This window comes from Durio zibethinus, chromosome 27 (genome assembly GCF_047325235.1).
Source record: "Durio zibethinus cultivar Kanyao isolate XHJ-2024 chromosome 27, ASM4732523v1, whole genome shotgun sequence".
Lineage (NCBI taxonomy): Eukaryota > Viridiplantae > Streptophyta > Magnoliopsida > Malvales > Malvaceae > Durio > Durio zibethinus.
In genome coordinates, this window is record NC_143188.1 from 3445834 (window position 1) to 3465519 (window position 19686).

The 19686-nt window shown below is 28.9% G+C and overlaps 2 protein-coding genes and 1 pseudogene across 3 annotated transcripts; all 3 read right to left on the reverse strand.

Moving 5' to 3' along the window:
- Positions 1 to 8423: 8423 nt before the first annotated feature.
- LOC149510849 (deacetoxyvindoline 4-hydroxylase-like) lies at positions 8424 to 10091 on the reverse strand (annotated as a pseudogene). Its single transcript, XR_016334700.1, has 3 exons — positions 9470 to 10091; positions 9062 to 9378; positions 8424 to 8883 (listed from the first exon to the last, which is right to left on the reverse strand). The product of XR_016334700.1 is annotated as a deacetoxyvindoline 4-hydroxylase-like (transcript).
- Positions 10092 to 11355: 1264 nt separating this feature from the next.
- Positions 11356 to 13808, reverse strand: LOC111280160 (1-aminocyclopropane-1-carboxylate oxidase homolog 1-like). Its single transcript, XM_089756439.1, has 3 exons — positions 13179 to 13808; positions 12141 to 12462; positions 11356 to 11779 (listed from the first exon to the last, which is right to left on the reverse strand). The coding sequence occupies exons 1-3, from the start codon at positions 13697 to 13699 to the stop codon at positions 11528 to 11530; spliced, it is 1095 nt and encodes a 364-aa protein (XP_089612565.1). The 5' UTR covers positions 13700 to 13808; the 3' UTR covers positions 11356 to 11527.
- A 2250-nt stretch (positions 13809 to 16058) lies between these two features.
- LOC111279623 (uncharacterized) lies at positions 16059 to 18426 on the reverse strand. Its single transcript, XM_022866588.2, has 5 exons — positions 18209 to 18426; positions 16921 to 17035; positions 16737 to 16826; positions 16544 to 16642; positions 16059 to 16375 (listed from the first exon to the last, which is right to left on the reverse strand). Exons 1-5 carry the CDS (start codon positions 18274 to 18276, stop codon positions 16274 to 16276), a joined length of 474 nt encoding a protein of 157 aa, XP_022722323.1. The 5' UTR covers positions 18277 to 18426; the 3' UTR covers positions 16059 to 16273.
- Positions 18427 to 19686: the final 1260 nt, after the last annotated feature.

The following is a 19686-nucleotide window of genomic DNA, read 5'->3' on the forward strand; positions in this document are numbered from 1 at the left end:
CTGTGTCATGATCAACTATATTAGAAAAGAATGATGAGAGCTCATGTTAAAAAGGTTTGACCTCATTGTTTTCAAGAATGAGAGTTGGTTTTGAAAAAAATTCTTCCAAGCCAGTACGATAATAAAGGAAAGTGGATTCCAAATTTAGAAGAGCCATATATAGTGAAAAGAGCTTTCTCGGGCATAACATTAATATTAGCAAAGATGAATAGAGATGATTTGCCCAACCTTATAAACTGTGATGCTGTGAAAAAATACTATGCTTAAAAAAATTTTTAAAAATAAAAAAGAAAAACTTAAATCAAAAACCCCAAAAGAACGATTTAAGTTAAAGGAGATTCATCTAAGTTGAAAACCTGAAAAGGTATCTTATATGAGAAGGGTGCAGCATTGAATTTAAGAATTTACCAACATAGAGGCTAGCATATTCTGATGAGCTTTAAGTTGTTAAGTGCATCAGGTGGTTGAGTTTTTAGAAAAGACTTCAAGGTATGTTATCATGATTATTTAATTGTTTATTTTGGGTGTTGTTAGCCCATACCCATTTTTGTAACTGTTCTTTCTTATTAATGGCTAAAGTTGTTCTACCATTTCATTTCATTCCTTGTGTCTCTCTTTTGTTGACTATTTTCCATTTATTCCTAATCTATCCCTTGGTTTTTCATTTTAATACATGAAAATATGGGTTAGATGAGGAGGGTGCAGCATTGAATTTAGGAATTCACCAACATAAAGGCTAGCATATTCTGATAAGCTCTAAGTTGTTAGGTGCATCAAGTGGTTAAGTTTTTAGAAAAGACTTCAAGATATGTTATCATGATTATTTGATTGTTTATTTTCGGTGTTGTTACCCCATACCCATTTTTGTAACCATTTTTTCTTGTTAATGGCCAAAGTTGTTCTACCATTTCATTTATTCCTTATGTCTCTCTTTTGTTGACTATTTTCCATTTATTTCCAACTTATCCATTGGCTTTTCCAACTAATACCTTGTAATAGAAGAAAGGTGTGATTGCATTTTAACTTTTTGAAATTGAAATAATGATTGATAAATGAATAATAGCATGAAAGATTTCTATATTACCTTCGAAAGGTTGAGAATGATAAAAGCAAATATGAAATATTCAATTCTTGGTAAGGACATTGAATTTGAAGAAAAAATATTTCTTTAAAAAGAGAATATAAGAATTGAATGAATGGGATGATTGAGAATTAAATTGATTTGGTCTTAGTACTTAAAAATTGAAGAGTTCAAGATCTAAGAAAAAAAGGATGAGAAATTTAAGTACCACAATTGAAAAAAATTAAATAATTGACATTTGTATAGCATGCATTGCATTTTTGAATGTTTAGTACATAGCAAGGATTATATTTAAGAATGTCTAATGCGTGAATTTAAGAAGCAGGGATATTTTAAGATCCTACATGGAAAAGATAGATATGAAAACTTTTCAATAAAAGAATTTTAAATTCTCATTTGAAAAAAAAAAAAGCCTCTGAAATAAGATTCAGGTCCTTGAAAAAGGATATTTTTCAATATTAGGCACAATTTGTAAGAGTTATAGGCATAATCTCTTATAGTTTGTTCTGATGCTCTATAAGACGTTTGGATATGATTGTCGAGGAGTTTTATTTAGTTTCAAAGTTTTTGAACCTCTGTTTAGAAGAACATTCTATATTTTTCAAAAGTCATTGAACTTATATTTAGAGGAGTTTTATTTATTTCAAAAGCCGTTGAGCCTTTTGTTTAAAATAGCCTTATTTATTTCAAAAGTTCTTGAGCCTTTGTTTAAAAAAGCATTCTTTATTTTTTAAAATTGTTGAGCCTCTATTTAGATAAGCTTTATTTATTTTTCAAAGTCATTAAAGCTCTGTTTAGAGGAGTTTTATGTTATTCAAAAGGTTTGAGTATCTATTTAAAAAACCAAAAATATGTCGAATTGATTATTTGGATATAAAGGTGTCTATGTCTTTACACAATTCTTATTTCACAAAAAATACGCAAAGAAGAGCAACTGTAGACACCCCAATTTGTTTGAGGTTCTAATTATTTTTGTTAATAAAAATAAAAAATAAAAAAAGGAAAAATCAAGAGGTTGAGTTTGTGTAAAACCTGTTTGTTTGGATTGAAGAGTTTGAGTTAAACTGAAAAGTTTAAATTGCACTTAAAATTTGGAGCAAAAATTTGAAGGAAATTAAAACCCTTTTCGATTTAGAGTTCTCTAAATTTAAACTCTATAAATATAGACCCATACCAAGTAGCAAAAAATAGATTATTAGGGAGGAAAAAACACGCAAAAGCAATTAAAGAGTATGAAAATTTTTACAAAAAATTTGCAAATTTTTTTCTGAAAAATTTTCAGATTCTAGTGAATTTTTTCAATTTTCGGTGAAATTTAAAGATTCCGACAAGTTTTCCAGTTTTCGATAAAGTTTTCGATGAAACTTAAAGATTCTGACTAGTCAACTCAGATTTTGGTGCTATTTTCCAAAATTTGGTGAGCTGTTCAATTGATGTTCATCAGTTTCTAAAAATAAAAAGAGAAAAGAGAAATAAGAGAGAGAGAGAGAAAGAAAGGAAATTTGAAAAAAAAAGTTAACCTTTTATATAAACGTAAAATGGCATCATTTTGAAATAGGACATGTCACCCCAGATACTCGATCCGATTCGCAGCGTTTTAACCTAAGACCTGTCATTTTTAAGCCGTTGTGGAACCAAGCTGTTAGCCAGTTGAGCCACCTCAAAAACCTTCACCTGTGTCTCTAGTTGAGCCTTCTAGACATCAACCAGAGCCATTTTCATGTTTTTGTTTTTTTTTATTTTATTTATTTATTTTATTTTTTTAAGTATTCTTACATGATTAAATTTTAGGAAAATTAGAGAAGAAAATTAAAAACATAAAACAAAATAAAACATTAATAAATTTTTTTTTGAAAATAATATTGATTAGCCAATGATGAAATTTTTAGAAATTGCAAAAGGTTAATTTCTATAAAATTTTTAGGTGAAAAGTTTTTTTAAATTTGTCCCGAATGGTAGAATAATTTAGATAAAATTTTAATAATAATTAATATTTATCTTCAATTTTTAAAAAAAATTTAATAAAAATTTTGGAACTAAATACTAATTACCCAATGATGAGATTCTTAAAAATTTCAAATGACAAATTTCCTAAGAAATACCTAAGTGACGAATTTCTCTAAATTTGTCATAATGGTAAAATAATTTAGATGAAATTTTAATAAAAGTAATTATATTCTTTTCCAAATAAAAAAATATAACTTTAAAAAATTGTGGGGAAAAAATATTTGACAATTATCCAAGGATTAGAATTTTAAATTTTTTAAATGGTAAATTTTTTAAGAAATCTCTAAGTGAGGAATTTCTTTAAATTTGTCCCAAATTGTGAAAGAATTTAAATGAAGCTTCAAAAATAATTTTCATATTATTTTCTTTCCAAAAAATAGGAAACTAACAAGAGTTTTTTTTTCTAAATTGACCCAAATGATGAAAAATTTAGAAGTAAAACTTATAAAATAAAGAATAAATTCTGAAAATAAAATTCTTAGTAATCACAAATGGATAATTATCTAAAATATTTCTAGGTGAGAAGACATTTCTAATTTAGCGTAAATGGTGGATGAATTAGATATATTTTTAATAAAAAAATCAAAATAATAAAAAAAAAGATTAAACATTTTTTCGATGATGAAGCCTCTTCAAGAAAGCAAATGAGATTTTTGAATACTCTTGAAGTGAGCAAAGATTTTTAAGAATTCTACCAAATTAATAGAGAAATCTTAAAGATTATTTCCAATATATAATTTAAGACCATTAAAATCAAGACCTTAAAATAATTTAAAATAAAATGGTACCGTCCTTTGGAAGGGCATGTAGGAATGTTATAACCTTCTTTATATGTAATCGAACTCTCGAACCCTACTCTAATTAGTATACTAGAACCTTTTCTTTTGAGAACCCTTAATCAAGCTTAAGAGCTCCTTAAAAGAATAGATTCATTAGGTGACCAATCACTCCTTCATAAAAGATTAGTGTTGACTCCTCTTGTTAAGTCTAACTATAGATTTATGGATCTATATATTATCACATTATAGTAAATTGCCTTTTATTTAACATGGGTCACATTTCATTCATTTATAACCTTCGAAATACAAAATATAGTTTAACAACTTTTAGCTAGTTCGTAAATCTTTGTGCCTAACAATTTGAATCACTACAAATTTATCTATCATGTTACCTAAAGTTTGACAAAATAAAAAAAAAATGGCAAACCAAGTTGCTATAATAGCAAAAATGTCATACTTAGTTGATTCAACTACCAACAGAACCTCTCTTCCACCCAAAAACAAGGCTTGTGTTTTTTGCTTTTGCAACTGGCTTAGGATTCTATCTCTAATATAGCCCATAGCTTCACATTTAGTCTTTGCTCAAAAAGATGGGATTCCCAAATATGTACCTAGACTATCAGCTTCAAAAATCCCTATCTTATCAATAATTTCTTTCCCACTTGCAATGTCAGTATTAGAACTGAAAACCAAACTTGATTTTTTTAAATTCATCTGTTGTCCTGATGTCATACAAAAAGGCTAGATAATGGTTATTAGATTTTAACAATTCAAAGTATTAGCCTCAATGAAAAATAAGGGCAAAAAATCTCTGTGTTTGGCTTAAGCAACTATGAATTAAGAAGAAATCCTATAATTTCTTGAATCTCTACTGATCATTATCTTTCTAATTAACTTTTTTCTTTTTAAGGTATTATTTCCAATATTTAATTAGTCTCTTATGCAATGGCACCAATTAATTGAGCCAACAATTGAGTTAGGTAAGATTGGTAGCACTGTTAGCATTATCTTTACATTAGTCTTATTGCCTTTTAATTATCTTTGGAACCTCCAAGACATAAATAAATGATTTACACTCTGGAATTGGTGTTCAACTTTCACAAGTAGCATTTAAGGTTTTTTTTTTAAATATTTTTGGAAGGCCTAAAGGTTCAATGACAAAATGAAGGAATTTTTTTACCAATCATCCAAATAAAGTATAAAATGACTATAGTCCTAATATGTCTCTTTCAAATAGCTTGTGGTTGCTAAGAACAATGTTTTCTAGAAAAAAATCAATAGAATAAGCCAAAGAAAAAATAATTGTTGTATTTTTCTCTGAAGGAAAAACTTAGAAATTTGTTTTGTAAAAGTTGCTTCACTCAAGTTGTGACAACAGATGATATTTTTTTCCCCCAATCATTGGTCTCTTGAAAGAACAAAATAATATTATAGTTTTAGATGATAACAGACTAAAGACCAAGTAACAAATTTTCTCATGTCTGTTACCTCAACTTTTTTTATATTCAAGGTTGTAAAAATTGAAATTAAGAGTTCGACAAATTATTACCTGACTTCATATATAATAGTTGTAAACTCAACTTTTGTCTTGTTAGACAATGGAGACTCCTTATTTGACTTATATTTTTCTTTCTCATTTTCCTTTTCTTTTATTTATTTGGTCAAATTATATTATCAATCCTCTACTTAGACTAAAAATGTAAATTTAATCATTTGACAATGATTTCAATATTAGCATTATTTATACTTTTTAAGATTTGAAATTTTAGAACAATCATTAATAGTGTCTAATTTTTTTTGTTAAGCAAACTAACTTGGATATGAATTCCATGACATAACATTGATTTGTTGATGTAAAACTTTTTTTAATTGTAAAATGCCATGTGGGTTTTTTGGTCATGTGGCATGTTTTGGATTGATACTACAAATTTTTTTATTTTTTAATCCCTTTTATAATAGTGTATTAACAACAAATTTAGTACAAAATTAAAGCATCTTATTCAAATAAAATACTTAAATTAATCAAAAATTCAAACCTAAATTTATTTAAAAGATACCTCTTTCTTTCTTAAAAAAAAGTAAAATTAAAAATTGAATTTATTGAATATGCTATTGAATATGCTAAGCTTGAGAAGAAGAGCATATCACTTAAAATTCTCTTTATTAAAATACTATAATTAATCAATTATAATAAAAAAATTATATAAAAATTTATCATTTAAAAATGTAGCTTCCTTATAATTGTTTTATGAATCTTACATAATACTGAATCATAATTTATTAGTTATACTATCCTTACACAACCAATCTAATATCTTGAGTTAAATATATATTTGGCTACTTAACTTTATAATTTTTGTTATATTGATATCTAAAATATTTTTCTATCATATTAATACCTGAACGTACAAATCAATTATCATTTTGGCACCTATGACTAACGACAACTTTGCTAACGTAACATGAACATATAATAAGATGCACACACATGTCAAAATAATCTAATCAGCTCCACATCATTAATGGCACATCATCTTTCAAAGAAAAATACAAAAAAAAAATTCTTAAATTTAAAAAAAGTTCTAAAAAATTGTTAGAAATTCTAAAATTTTTAAAAATAAAAAAAATCTACAAAATTAAAAAAAATAAGAAATTCTAAAAAATACTAAAAATTTTCTAAGTAATCTAAAATAATTTTCAAAAAAATTTTAAAAAATTAAAAATAAAAAAATACAAATAAAAAACAAAAAAATTCTAAAAAGTTTTGAAACAAGTCCAAAAAATTTTTCAAAATTATTAAAAATTTTAAAAAATCTAAAAAAGTTTTGAAAAATTTTTTAAAATTCTAACAATTTTTCAAAAATTCTAAAATAATTTCAAAAAATGTTTAAACAATACAAAAAAAATTTTAAAACTCCAAAAAAAAATTCAAAAATTTTAACATTTTTAAAAAATTAAAAATTTTCTTAAAATTCTAAAAATTTTTTAAAAAATTCAAAAAGTATTGTGGAAATATAAAATTTTTCAAAAATTTTACAAATTTTAAAGAAATCCAAAAAAAAAAATTTTAAATAAAAAACACAAAAAATGACTATTTTATTAAAATTTAATATTTTTTTAGAATTCAAATAAATTAACAAAAACTCAAAAAAACTAAAATCAAAAATCAAAAATTTGTTGAAAAAATATAATAATTTTTAAAAAAATTTTAAAAAAATTTAAAAACTTCTAAAATTTATTCTTATTTTGTAATCTTATAATTTCAATTTATATTTTTTTTTAATTTTGAAATTTTTTTAAATTTTTTTTAATTTTTATTAAATTTTTAAGTTTTTATTTTAGATTTTTTAATTTTAAAGAATGTTTCAAATTTTCAAAATTATTTACTTTTTCAAAAAATTTTAAATTTTTAGTTTTTTCTTATTTTTAGTTTTTTAAGGTTTTGTGATTTTTTAAATTTTATGAAAATTTAATTTTTATAAATTTGAATTTTTCTTGAATTTTTTTGTTTTTTAAAAAAATTTTCTGAGTTTTTAAAATTTTTAAAATTATGATAATTTTTTTATTCATAAAAATATTTTTATTTTTTATTTTTATAAATTTAAATTTTTTTATAAATTTTCAAATTTTTTTAGAATATTTTAGAATTGTTTTGAATTTTTTAGAATTTTTTAAATTTTTTGAGAAATTTTTCAAAACTTTTTCAATATTAAAAAAAATTAAATTAGTTTAGTATTTTTTATAATCTTTTGAAATTAAAAATTTTTAAAATTTTTTGAATTTTTAAAATATTTTAAATAATTATGTTGCATTTTTTTTAATTGTTTTGAAATTTACTTTTAAGGATGACATGACATTGATAATATGGTACTGACTGGACTTTTTTTTACATGTATCAATATTTTATTAAATGTTCATACTACATTAGTAAAGTTGACTATTTAATTTTCGATACCAACGTGATAACAGACTTTAGGTACCAATGTGACAAAAAAAATAAATACTAATATAATAAAAATTATAAAATTCATAAACCAAATATGTGTTTAACCCTAATATCTTTTATAGGTACAATATCAGAATTATTAAGTGCTACTTTAGCTCTTTATGAAAAAGATGTTAAGAGGGATTTAGCTTACTCAACATGTCCCAACAACGTTTTATGATGTTAGCTCAAGTATGGGGTCTTATCTAGCAGCTTTATTTCATTTGAGTACTCATGCTTATTCGAAGGTATTGTTATTTTTAGGATCCAGATCTATTATTTATTCCATGGAAGCCATCGTGGGATATTCTCCGGATAAAAAGCAATTCCTTTTATCAGCATAATGACTGAGAAGGACCCTGACTTGGCCTTCCTAAAAACAATCACAGCGCAGTTCCAAACTATTAGCTAGTTAAAAGATCTATAATTCATATATCATATTATAGATTTTTAACATTTCATTATAATTCAAGACATTAATCCAAAAAATTAATATAGTGCTGAAAACCCATAAAAACTAGAATACTGGAAAAAAAAAAATTCTAAAGAGTCAAGTATCAAAAGGTCCAGACTATAGCTTCAGCATGAACAACAGTCCACAAAATACATATGCATGAATTGATCACCTTATCATTGATAAAACACAGTTGAAGTTAGAAATTTATTTGATGAAAACGAGTCTATGATGACAAAAGGTTTAAAAGAAAGAAAGAAACCATTGTTTATTCTGCAAGCCTCCAGTTTTGCCCCCAATTATCTTCAGTAGATTAATTTCACAGCTTGAAAGGTGATAGTGAAGAGTTACCATTAAGCCTTTTTGAATAGTAGTTTGACAGATAGTCCTTAACCAAGATACCTCTGTAGATTGGAGGGTTTTCTTCTGATATCAAATCCTTGATTGGTCCATAAAGTCTTGATGCCTTTCCAGGATTATCTTCTATTGTCAAAAAGCATGCCACGGATATTCTTGGGCTTTCATTTTTCGCCAAGACCCTGTGAGTAACGCTTTTGAACTTGTCATTGGAAAGAAGCTGCATTCAAACGAGAAATAGATCTGTTTATATTTTCTGATACATTCCATCTGCATTGGCTCAATTCCAATAATTAAAACAGAAGCTATACAAATATCAAATTGTTTACTCTAATTATGTTCACAATGGTAAGGCACATCATCAGATACAATATTCAAGATTCTGGAGATGGACTTGCCTGTAGAAAATCTCCAATATTTACTACCAAAGCTCCAGGAATGCATGGAACATAAACCCACTGATTCTCATGAAGAATTTGTAGGCCGCCCATTTGATCTTGCAGAAGTATGGTGATAAGGCTACTATCTTTGTGATTGCTAGTTCCCAATGTTAATTCTGGTTCAGGGCATTTAGGATAATAATGGCCCATGAGGAGCAGTACATCAGCACAATCCAGATCTTTAAGGCAGCCAGGGTTGAGCCCAAGAGCCTCAGATAGCAGTTCAAACAGTCCCCAATGTCGTCACTCGCTTGGAGTAATCCATCACTATGTCCCTGCAAGGTGATTTGTAAAAGAAAATTCTAGCAAGAGCTAGCACAGGGATGGAATGAAACCTTTCTCATATGATAAATGACTAACGCTTACCTGCAAACTTCAGGCAATTCTGAAGGGTCTGGTGGATTAGGAGCCATCAAACAACCCAAACTGTCCCTCCAGTTAGCAGCTTTTGATTGTACAAATCATAGTTGCTTAGATACAACACCTTTCTGCGAGTTGTGTCACGGGTATAGAACTCTTTCTTCACCTCGGTGTCTTGTTCATGAAATCTACGTATCCCATCAATCATCTCATCCAAAACACTTCCAGGAATTCCATGGTTAACCACCTGAAAGAAACCCCACTTCTCACAAGCAATCTGAACTCACTCAATTACCTCAGCACGCAGAGTTAAGTCCTCCTTGATACCTTGGAGATCTATCATTGGGACACTGAACTGATGAGAAATGACACAACTCGAGTTGTTCTCGAGGATAAAGTTCTGATCAATGAACATACGAGGAATTTTGGTCATCCCGGAATCTACTATTCCCTTGACATCGGCTTTTGTATCATCAAAAGCCTTCACTTCACTTTGGCGGTCGTAATCAGGGTTAGAATCTCCTTGAACTTCTCCAGTTTTTGTGCCCATAATTTTTTTTGTTTGTCTGTGTGAAATTGTTAACCTGCTTTAAAACATAATGAACTCTCTCCAGTGCCAGTCAGATAAGAAAACAACAGCCGTTCCACAAAGTCCACAACCACATTTTCCTTCCCTTGACTAGTCAAAGTGGTCATTATTAACCAAAAAAATCCATATGGCTACCTAAATTATCAGTCTGATCATTCATGGGTCCATACAAAGAATATATGCATGTAACTCATCCAACAGGGATGAATTTGCAGCCATGCTTCTAGGAAATTGCATCCATGACTTTTGTGAGATCTCATTATGACTTTTTGGTTTTAAATCATGATGTTGTTACTTTGATTAATTTACGGGTTGTCCATGTTAAGAAATTTAGTGGAGACAAATTGTACTTTGTTGTTGTTGGATAGGAAATATAGGAAACTTTATCTATGTACTGTATATTTATTTTCACTTTGAATTAAAATTAGTATGTACTTTTTGCTCAAAAAAAAAATTAGTGTGTACTTTCCCTGGCAAAGAAAACTCTTCTCCCTCTCTTTGCCCTTTGTTGCGTTTTCTTTCATTATTTTAGGGTAATTATCAAATCACCATATCCTACACTTTTTCGCCAATATGTACATAATTACCTATTCATTTTCTATGTTTTTTTTTCTTATTTATTCATTTCAACTTCTAGAAGTGTTCATGAAACAAATTGAGACTAATCTCAAATGTCAATTTTAAAGTTTTGCTAAGGTTGATATGATCCGTTTATTTAAGTCTGAATAGACATGATATTATTCATAATAAAATTAAAAAATTATATTAATATTTCATATTTTTAAATATATTTTAAAATTAACTATAAAATAAAATTAGTTTTTATTAACAAAATAATAATTCATATGATAAAATTGAAGTTGAATTTAAAAATTCATGTTCAGGGCTCCACCTACATCAGGCTTGGGCCAAGAGCTTAATGGACAACTTGATCTATGAACATGTCTATTTCATTTTTATTAAAAGTAATAAAATAAAATAATAATAATAAGATTCTATGTTTTCATTAAATAACAAATCAAAAATAAAAACGCATTGAGAGATAGAATAAAATCACAAATTTCAACATACGCAGGGAAAAAAAGGGTAAAACCTCCTTTCTGCCATAAAAATTTCTTCAACCTTCTTATTATTAGTTTAATTTAATTTGGTTTATTAAATATAATTTTCAGTGTAATTAAATTAGTGTATTAAGTTAGTGTTATTAACAAATTAGTAGCATTTAAGTTCAAATTTTTCATTTCCTGCAATCTATGTAGACTTCAATTTATGAGGAATTATATAGCTTTAACACCCAAAGAATACTAGAAAGAGCACAGATTTCAAACATTTAAGGTTCATCAGTTCAACAAATAAACAACACTTGCTTTTAATTGATCAAGAATCAAAGTTCACATGACCAACTTTTACCGAAAAATATGAAAATTATAGAACTAATATCATATGCTGCTGCTGATGTACCTCCATGGCGAAGTTTAGAGCTTCAAATGCGGCAGGGCAGAAGTACCATCAAGGCCTTTTGCCATGAAGTAAGTAACATATTCTCTCACAGTGGTTTCCCTGTATTTTGGAGGATTTTCTTCTGATAACAATTCCTTAATTGGTCCATAAGGTCTTAAATCTGGCAGAAGAGAAGTGCTAAAAAAGCATGCCACTGATACTCTTGGTCCTACAGAATTTGCCAGTACTCTATGCTCCGCACTTGTAAAAGCATCGTTTGATATTAGCTAAAAGAAGTAAAATAATTACAAATTAGCTGCAAAACCTGCTAATTCTGACAGAATTGCCAAGGAGTATCACAAAGTTAGAAAACAAGAACAGCAAAAGATGCCCAAGTATGGATTCCTAGTAATATAACTATACTGGTCAGACACATACAATCTGAAAAAGAAATGATTAAAATTTTAATAAAAATCATATATATTTAAAATATAAAAAAATGCATTTTATGTTTTTTGTATCAACATCAATTGTGACATACAATTTTGTATAAAACATGCATAATATAAATACAGGAATTGTGAGTAGTTTACTTGATGGATTGTCATATCTAAATATAACTAACAAAAATAAAGAATAAAGGCTTGCCTTTAGAAGATCTCCGATGTTAATCACTAGGGCTCCAGGAGTTGGGGGGATATCAACCCACTGGTTGTCATGAAGAACTTGGAGGCCACCAATATGGTCTTGCAGAAGCACCGTGAGGAAGTCATCGTCAGAGTGCTTGGTTTCACCCAGAGTGAGTTCTGGCTGTGGACATGCGGGGTAATAATGTGACAGCATAGTCAGCCCTTTAGCACAATCCATGTCTTTCAAATGATCAGGCTGCAACCCTAGAGCCTCAGACAGTAACTCAAACAAAAAATAACCCAAATGCATTACTTGCTTTGAGTACTCCATCATTATGTCTCTACAATACAAACAACTTAAGCACATAAGTGGTCATTTTAAGTACATCGATTTAGATATCGAATCAATGAACCACACAGGCAGACAGCAAGTAGATTTCGGTTACAGATTTCTGATTGAAAACAAAGAAATGAGATGAGAGTTCTTATGGTTAGGAAAGTAATTCTACCTCGTAATCTCATCCCTTACTCTTTTTTCATGGTACATTCATCCTTGGTCCTTCATTTGTTTAACTACAGAGTAGTAAATCATGGTGAGTTGAGGTGGTTAATTATAATCTGCAGTAACTACAACTGCTGCAGATTAAATATCAAATTTTTTTCTTTTTAGTATTTGAGGTTATCACTAGTGAAATTCTAATAACTGAAACTAAGAGTTCGACATCCTACCAACAGACCACATGACTTTCGACTAAACATCAAGATATCATAAGATTTTCCGGTTGGTAAATTAGGAGTGTGGCTCTAATTTAACTCAGAATTGTGGCTGCGTGAATTAGATTGCGACAGACCAATGGAATGAAAGCCTAGCACGACCAGCGGCTACAAATCAACTCCTCAGCAAGACAGATGTGGACATTTTATTCTACACCCATTCTGGCACTCCTTCAATTACTCTTCTTTTTTTCTTTTTTGTTTTTTTTCTTGGCATATTTTCACCTAAACAGTTAACAGTGCTATCTCCTTGTGAATTATACAGAACATAGCACATGAATACCTGGATACCTCCGGTAACTCTTCTGGCACGGGAGGATTGGGAGCCATTAAGCTATAAAGTGTATCTTTCCAGTTGGCTGCTGGTGAACTATACAGATCAAAATTGCAATTGTAGGCCACCCCTTTGGTATAATCCCGAGTGTAGAACTGCTTTTTCATCTCCAAATCTTGCTCAAAAAACCTTCGTACGCCATCCTTCATCTCCTCCAGGACACTCAGAGGAATTCCATGGTTCACAACTTGGAAGAATCCCCATGATCTTGATGCATTCCGAACTTGCTCAACAATCTTCTGACGAGCACCTGGATCTTTCTTCACTCCCTCAAGGTCTATAACAGGAATACTAACCTGGATGCCACCTGAAACTGAGTTCTTCTCAAACTGGTCTGGAAGTTGGTGGAATATCCGAGGAACCTCTTTAACTCCAGCATCAACAAGTCCTTTAACACCAGCTTTTGTTTCATCTAAAGCTTTCAATTCACTTGTTCGATCATATTCAGGCTTTAGTTTGGTGATCTCCATTTTCTTCCTCCGTTAGCAAGTTTCAAAAAAAAGTAAAGGAAGCTTGACGCTTTTAGCCAGTGATGGTGAAAGTGAAAAGTAAGGCAATGATAGAAGAAACTTTTGACTCATAGACTTGAGTTTTAGCCTCGTGATAGTGAGCTGGAAACACTATAACTGTGAATTTTTTAATCTATTAATTTTAATTTTTTATTTATTTATTTTCAATAAAAAATCTCACGATACGATCATTAATTGCTTGCTAAATATTACCACTGAATATAAGCCAAGTGATAATTGATGGAGACCATGAACTTAAAATGTAGGATCACATATAAACTAAGGTTTTTTTTGCATTCAAACTACCTCCAGTGGGGTTAAGTTTTCTATGAAAATTTGTGCGGATTGCATTGACTTTTAGTTTGGATGTTTAAGCTGTGGCGAGAAAATATGCCTTTTTCTGCGGGTTGTTTTGGGTCCAGTGGTCAAACGTTGGATTGCCATTGTTCTTTTTTATATTTTTACTCTGTCAATTATATTGAAGAGATAAAAATATTTTTATAATTTAATTTATTTTTTATTTTAATTTTTATTTTAAAATATAAAATAATTTTGTTAATTAATGTAATAAAAATATTATACTTTTAAATTATTTTTATTAATAAAACTATTATTTATCATAAAAATAGTTTAATAATTATTTATTTATTTATTTTATAAATATTAAATAATTTAAAAATTTTATTACTTATAAGTTTTAATTTAATATTTTTAATAATCATTTCTCTCCTCATCATAATTCAATTTACTATTATTACTGCATTTATATTCAAATTTATAGTATCATTATTGATTTTAATTTCATTATTACAGTAATTATTTTCACATTTATCATTTATTCAAATGGATCCTAAAACTTAATAAATGTGATGTGAAATAACATTACTAATTATTCATACACGTTAGAAACATACACATAATTATTTTCTAATAATATTTTTGAACAATAAAAAAAAAGAGATAACTTTTTTATTAGATTAAAAGGTTGATATGAGAAAAATAAATTATATGTACATATGTGTAAGTACTGTAAAATTGTGCCACTGTTTTTGCTATTTAAGACTCATTTGGATACTGTAAAATTGTGTCACTGTTTTTGCTATTTAAGACTCATTTGGATTCAGACAAAACCAAAGCACTGTACGATTGGAGAACTTTCTTGCTCAATTATGTCATGACAATCCATTTGGATAACAATAAAGAAGATAAAGAAAAAAAATATTATTTAATATATTATTATAATTTTATTAATTTTTTGTTATTTATTAACAAAGGTATTACTTAACTTAAAAATAATTTTTAATTAATCTTACTTCTGTTTTTATTTTTATTTCCGTCAAAACCAATTTCAACTCAAATTCACAAAAAAAAAAAAAAAAAAAAAAAAACTATGAAATTGAGGATTAGGCCAACGAATTTGCCAGGACACAAGGCTAATAGCAACACTTCGCCCAGCTGTTTGATTTCTTAATGATAACAGTAACAATTTTCACAGTTTCTTGTAGAAATGAACTGACGATAACTTAGCTAGTGACATTCCTCATAGATACCTTGTTTTCTCTCAATATGATACACAAATTTCAAACGAATCTGTTTTCGTGTGCTGCAATGGCTCATTTTAGACCTATATTGTCATTGACCATACACTAGCAATTCCTGATCCAGCCAATCACTTTCAGAAAGAGAGCCATCTTGACTATTGAGGAAGCGTAACATATATCTTTCCTCTTGTAGAAAAGGAAAAAATGTAGCAGTCGGTTCATGCACTCATCCAAGCTATGTTCATCTAAAATGCTCCTCAATGCAGAAGCGCAATCTAGGAATATTCCATTTGTGTAATGGACTTGAACGGGATTTTGGCCCCCAATCTAAGAACATATTTCCATTACTTATTTTAATCTCACCGCTACAATGCTCAATCTTATTGCCATCGTTATTTTCAATTTCACAGAAACTAGTCTGATCACCATCCAAATAAATCTATGACTTCTCAGATCCTAAGGGAATATCAAAAGTAATAAGAACCCTTTAACCTGCAGGAAGTGATTGAGGATTTTATGTAGTAGCAAATAGAAACAATGTCCTATGATAGATGACTAGCAGAGTGCAGTTCAACTAAAATTAATTAGTTGCTCTCATTCTACTTCTCAACAGTTGAAGGTTCTCAAAATCAGTGTCACTTGTCACACTTTGCACATGACCCCAAAGTTACCTAATAAGTATGTTTCCTCATATATAAAATCAACAAGCACCATGAATCCATGATTAAAAATTCTATGAAAACGGGCAAAACCAAAAAAATAAAAAAAAATGCAGCAGATTCAAAAGCAAAATTATCAAATTCTTTCAGAAACTCAATTAAATTGACATGAACTTGGTATTTATCAGTATCAAACTGTCAAAGTAATATGCCCTTTTTCCCCTAATCTTGAAGGAACAAAACCTTGATTTAAGCATACAAAATAGATCTGGATTCATTAAGGTAAGCAGATATTGAACAAGAAAATACACCCTTGGTTTACCGCATGTTCCTCTTCAAACTGTTTTGGTTTTTGGAGTCTTTTTCTTGAGTTGTCTCCTGGGGATTGAGTTCTTCATGCCAATGAAGAAGAACAATGCCCCTAACAGCGCCAAGTTCTAAGAAGTAAAGGAAATTCAGTTAGAAACAATACATTGAAATTTTCATCATCTACATCTATAGTTTGAAAAGAATCACCAAGAAGAAATGTACAATCAGAAGGAAGAAATGAAAACACCAATCAACCCTTATTCCGTATGGAAAAATAAATACTACCAAGTACTAACCTGTGAGAACTTTGTGAAAAGTAGACCGAATTCTTTCTTTTCCATGTCATAGTTGTAGAAGTCATACAATATAGGAGTAAGAATGACCTGTTGCAGAACCTACAAAAGAAGAATAGTGTAATACTTTTATCAGTTGACTTAGTTGATAATTGAACTACTAACAGAAAATAACACATAAGACCACAAAACAAACCAGAAGATAAGATCCAACACTGCTGCCAAAGATAAAAAGAATACCCCCAACACCCTTAATGGCACCAGCAGCAGCAACTAGATACTTAATCTGTAAATAATAAATCCAAGAATCATGACATTAGAAAAACAAGATATGAGCAGAGAACAAAGAGGTTTCAGTGGCGAAATATAGCAATTCTTACATCAAATTCTGGCACTTGCACCCCTGTATGAGCTGACATGATCTTTGAGAAGACATTGAGTTTTGGTTTCAATACCTTGGCCGCTGGCCCTCCATCAACACCAAATTCATTAAACCTATACACATGAACACATAACGTAAGAGTAGACACAAGCATGACAGAACATACATACATACATGCATACATATGTTTTAGCCAATCTAAGTTATATGGAAAATTATATGTGCAGACAAAAAATTACCTTGAAACACAATGATAATGTTAAAAATTTACATCATATTCACATAGGCCATAGCCTTCCGAAAACCCTACTTAGGTGAACAGAATTACAGATCATCATTCCATAGACAGACATTCAATTAAAAAAAAAAAAATGGTCTCTAGCAGCTTTGAATGATTTCCATGCATCCTTCTAGTTAAACATATCGATTTCATTGTTCAAATTTCAATGTTGATTTACTTATTTACATATTAACCGGGACATGGAAAATTTTTAAAACCCTTTTGGAATTTCAAACTCCACCATCAATAGATAGGATAACAATCTCAAAACCGTATAATGGTGCAAAATATAAACAAATAAACTTACTAATATGGCTACAAATAAGAATGTTCCAAGCAACAAAAATCCATACTAAAAACTTTGTTTTGGATTCGGGAAAACAGGAGATTTAAACCCTAATCTTTGAGTTAAAAATCATGCACCAACCACTTGAGCCAAATGCTCGAGTGCATACTCCTAACACTCTTTATTTCTCTTTTACACAACACATTAACTGCTACCCAACACCAATCATTATAAAATTTATGGCATCCATGATGTCTAGAACTTAAAAGAGAAGGTTTAACTTATAAACCTCATTCAGCACTTAAGCATTAATATTACTGCAGATTAATATATATATATATATATATATAAAAAAAAAAAAAAAAAACCTGCCATAAGACTTAAACATTTAAGCAATCCTAACAAGCCACATTAGCAATAAAGTTCAAATTTGACATAGAAGTTTTACTCTTAATAGCACCTCAAATTGTACTAATTCTTCCAACAAAGCTAGCAACATTTATCAATCATTTGCTTAAAAAAATCAAGATTAATTAAATTCTAACTCTACTTTAATAGTTCAGAAGAGCTCTGAGTTCGAAATCTGAATTAAGATCCAAACTATCTATCTTTTTTCTTGCTTTTTTTTCTCGAGAATCAAAGAGTCTCATTACAAAACAGAAAACGAAAAGTTAAAAGGAAAAAGGAAAAAAAAAAGTGCAGATCCGAAGTGAGGCTTACTCTTGCCAAGCAGAGAGGATAAACACTGAAGCGAAAAGAACTCTTCCGACGAATGAAACCAACGCCATTTTTTCGATTAAAAACCTAAAAATTCTACGAAAAACAATCTAAAAATAAAGGTTTTTGAATAACAAAAGAAACTACTGTAAGAAAACGCGACAAGCTAGCATGTAAGAGACGAGAAACTAGATATCCACCCGCCGGTGCGTTTTACAGAGGGAGACACATCAGTCGGAAAATGACTTACGCTCGCGAGTATGAGGTATATAAAAACTCGCGGTAATATAAAGGGGACACGTTGGTTTGACCAATCAGATTGGTTGGTTTAGGAATTGGGACGTGGGCGAGAATAGAGAGCGAGTTGAGTTCTCGGATTGATTCTTTTGAGATTGGCTACGGAAAATGTCCTTGTAGTTTGGTTTAAATTACGATCGTGGCCATCGCCAGGTGTGTTTTAAAAACGATTTTCCATTTTGCCGGTCTTTTGGTCCATTTCTTTTTAAATTTGAATGCCAATGCGGGGATGTCGGTACGTTCAAAGGGTTTCCTTTTGGAAAATAAAAAGAAATTACAAAGTTTTAAAAAATGTCTATTGCTCGTTTACTTAGTGAGATTAGAGAATAATTCATGTTTGATTTGTGTTGATGTGTGATGAATTCGGCTAGATTTTGTCAAAGAGCGAAGAAAGTTAGGGCTATGGTGAATGTATTTTTCTAATGCTTAAAGCCCTATTTAAAATAGGGATAATTGAACAAAATTGAGGTGATGTAAAAAAAATTTTGAATTCGAATTCAACTTAAAATTTATTATTTAAAATTTTATTTAAATTCGATCAAATTTTAATTTTTAAATTCAAAATAAAAATTAAATTATTTAAATTTATTCAATTAAATTCATTTAATAAAAAATAAATTTTATTTTTATACTCAGATTGAAAACTTATTATGTATACAAACTTGAGTTCAAAGTTATATTGATACATATAAAAGTAAAATAATAAAATATATTAAATTTTAAAAACTCAATTAAATTTATAAATTACTTAAAATAAATATTAAGATATTCAAACTCGATTTACTTAATAAATCAAATTATTCAAATTCAAATTTGATTCAATAAAAATTAAATTAAATTTAAATTTTATTTTAACTAAATTCAAATAATTTTTAAATATTAATATATTATTTTCACTCCTAATCTAAAATTTATCGGGCTAAGATAAGGCAGGATTGAGGGCCACTTTTGGTTCTAACCTCGTCGATCACCTCGTGGGGCCGTTTGAAATCTATCGGGGCCAAGATGTGGCACCTTGGGAGCATTTTTAATGTTGTATTCCTTTTGGCTCAATGGTAGGGAATTTTTTCGGTGGAAAATTAAGTCTTATTTTACTCTTGGACAGTAAATTATTTTTTCTGAAAAATAACGTGCATACTAAAAAATAAACTTGAACATTTAGATCATTTCCATCAAAGTTTCAA

Excerpts from the sequence above, each read along its gene's own strand:
- LOC111280160 (XM_089756439.1), bottom strand. The coding sequence starts at position 13,699 with ATGGAGATCACCAAACTAAAGCCTGAATATGATCGAACAAGTGAATTG. Across the intron at positions 12,463-13,178 it reads GAGTTACCGGAGGTATCCAG|AGACATAATGATGGAGTACT; the intron begins GTATTCATGTGC and ends TTTGTATTGTAG. Across the intron at positions 11,780-12,140 it reads ACATCGGAGATCTTCTAAAG|CTAATATCAAACGATGCTTT; the intron begins GCAAGCCTTTAT and ends TACTTCTTTTAG.
- LOC111279623 (XM_022866588.2), bottom strand. The coding sequence starts at position 18,276 with ATGGCGTTGGTTTCATTCGTCGGAAGAGTTCTTTTCGCTTCAGTGTTT. Across the intron at positions 17,036-18,208 it reads ATCCTCTCTGCTTGGCAAGA|GTTTAATGAATTTGGTGTTG; the intron begins GTAAGCCTCACT and ends TCATGTGTATAG. Across the intron at positions 16,376-16,543 it reads TTTTCACAAAGTTCTCACAG|AACTTGGCGCTGTTAGGGGC; the intron begins GTTAGTACTTGG and ends TTTACTTCTTAG.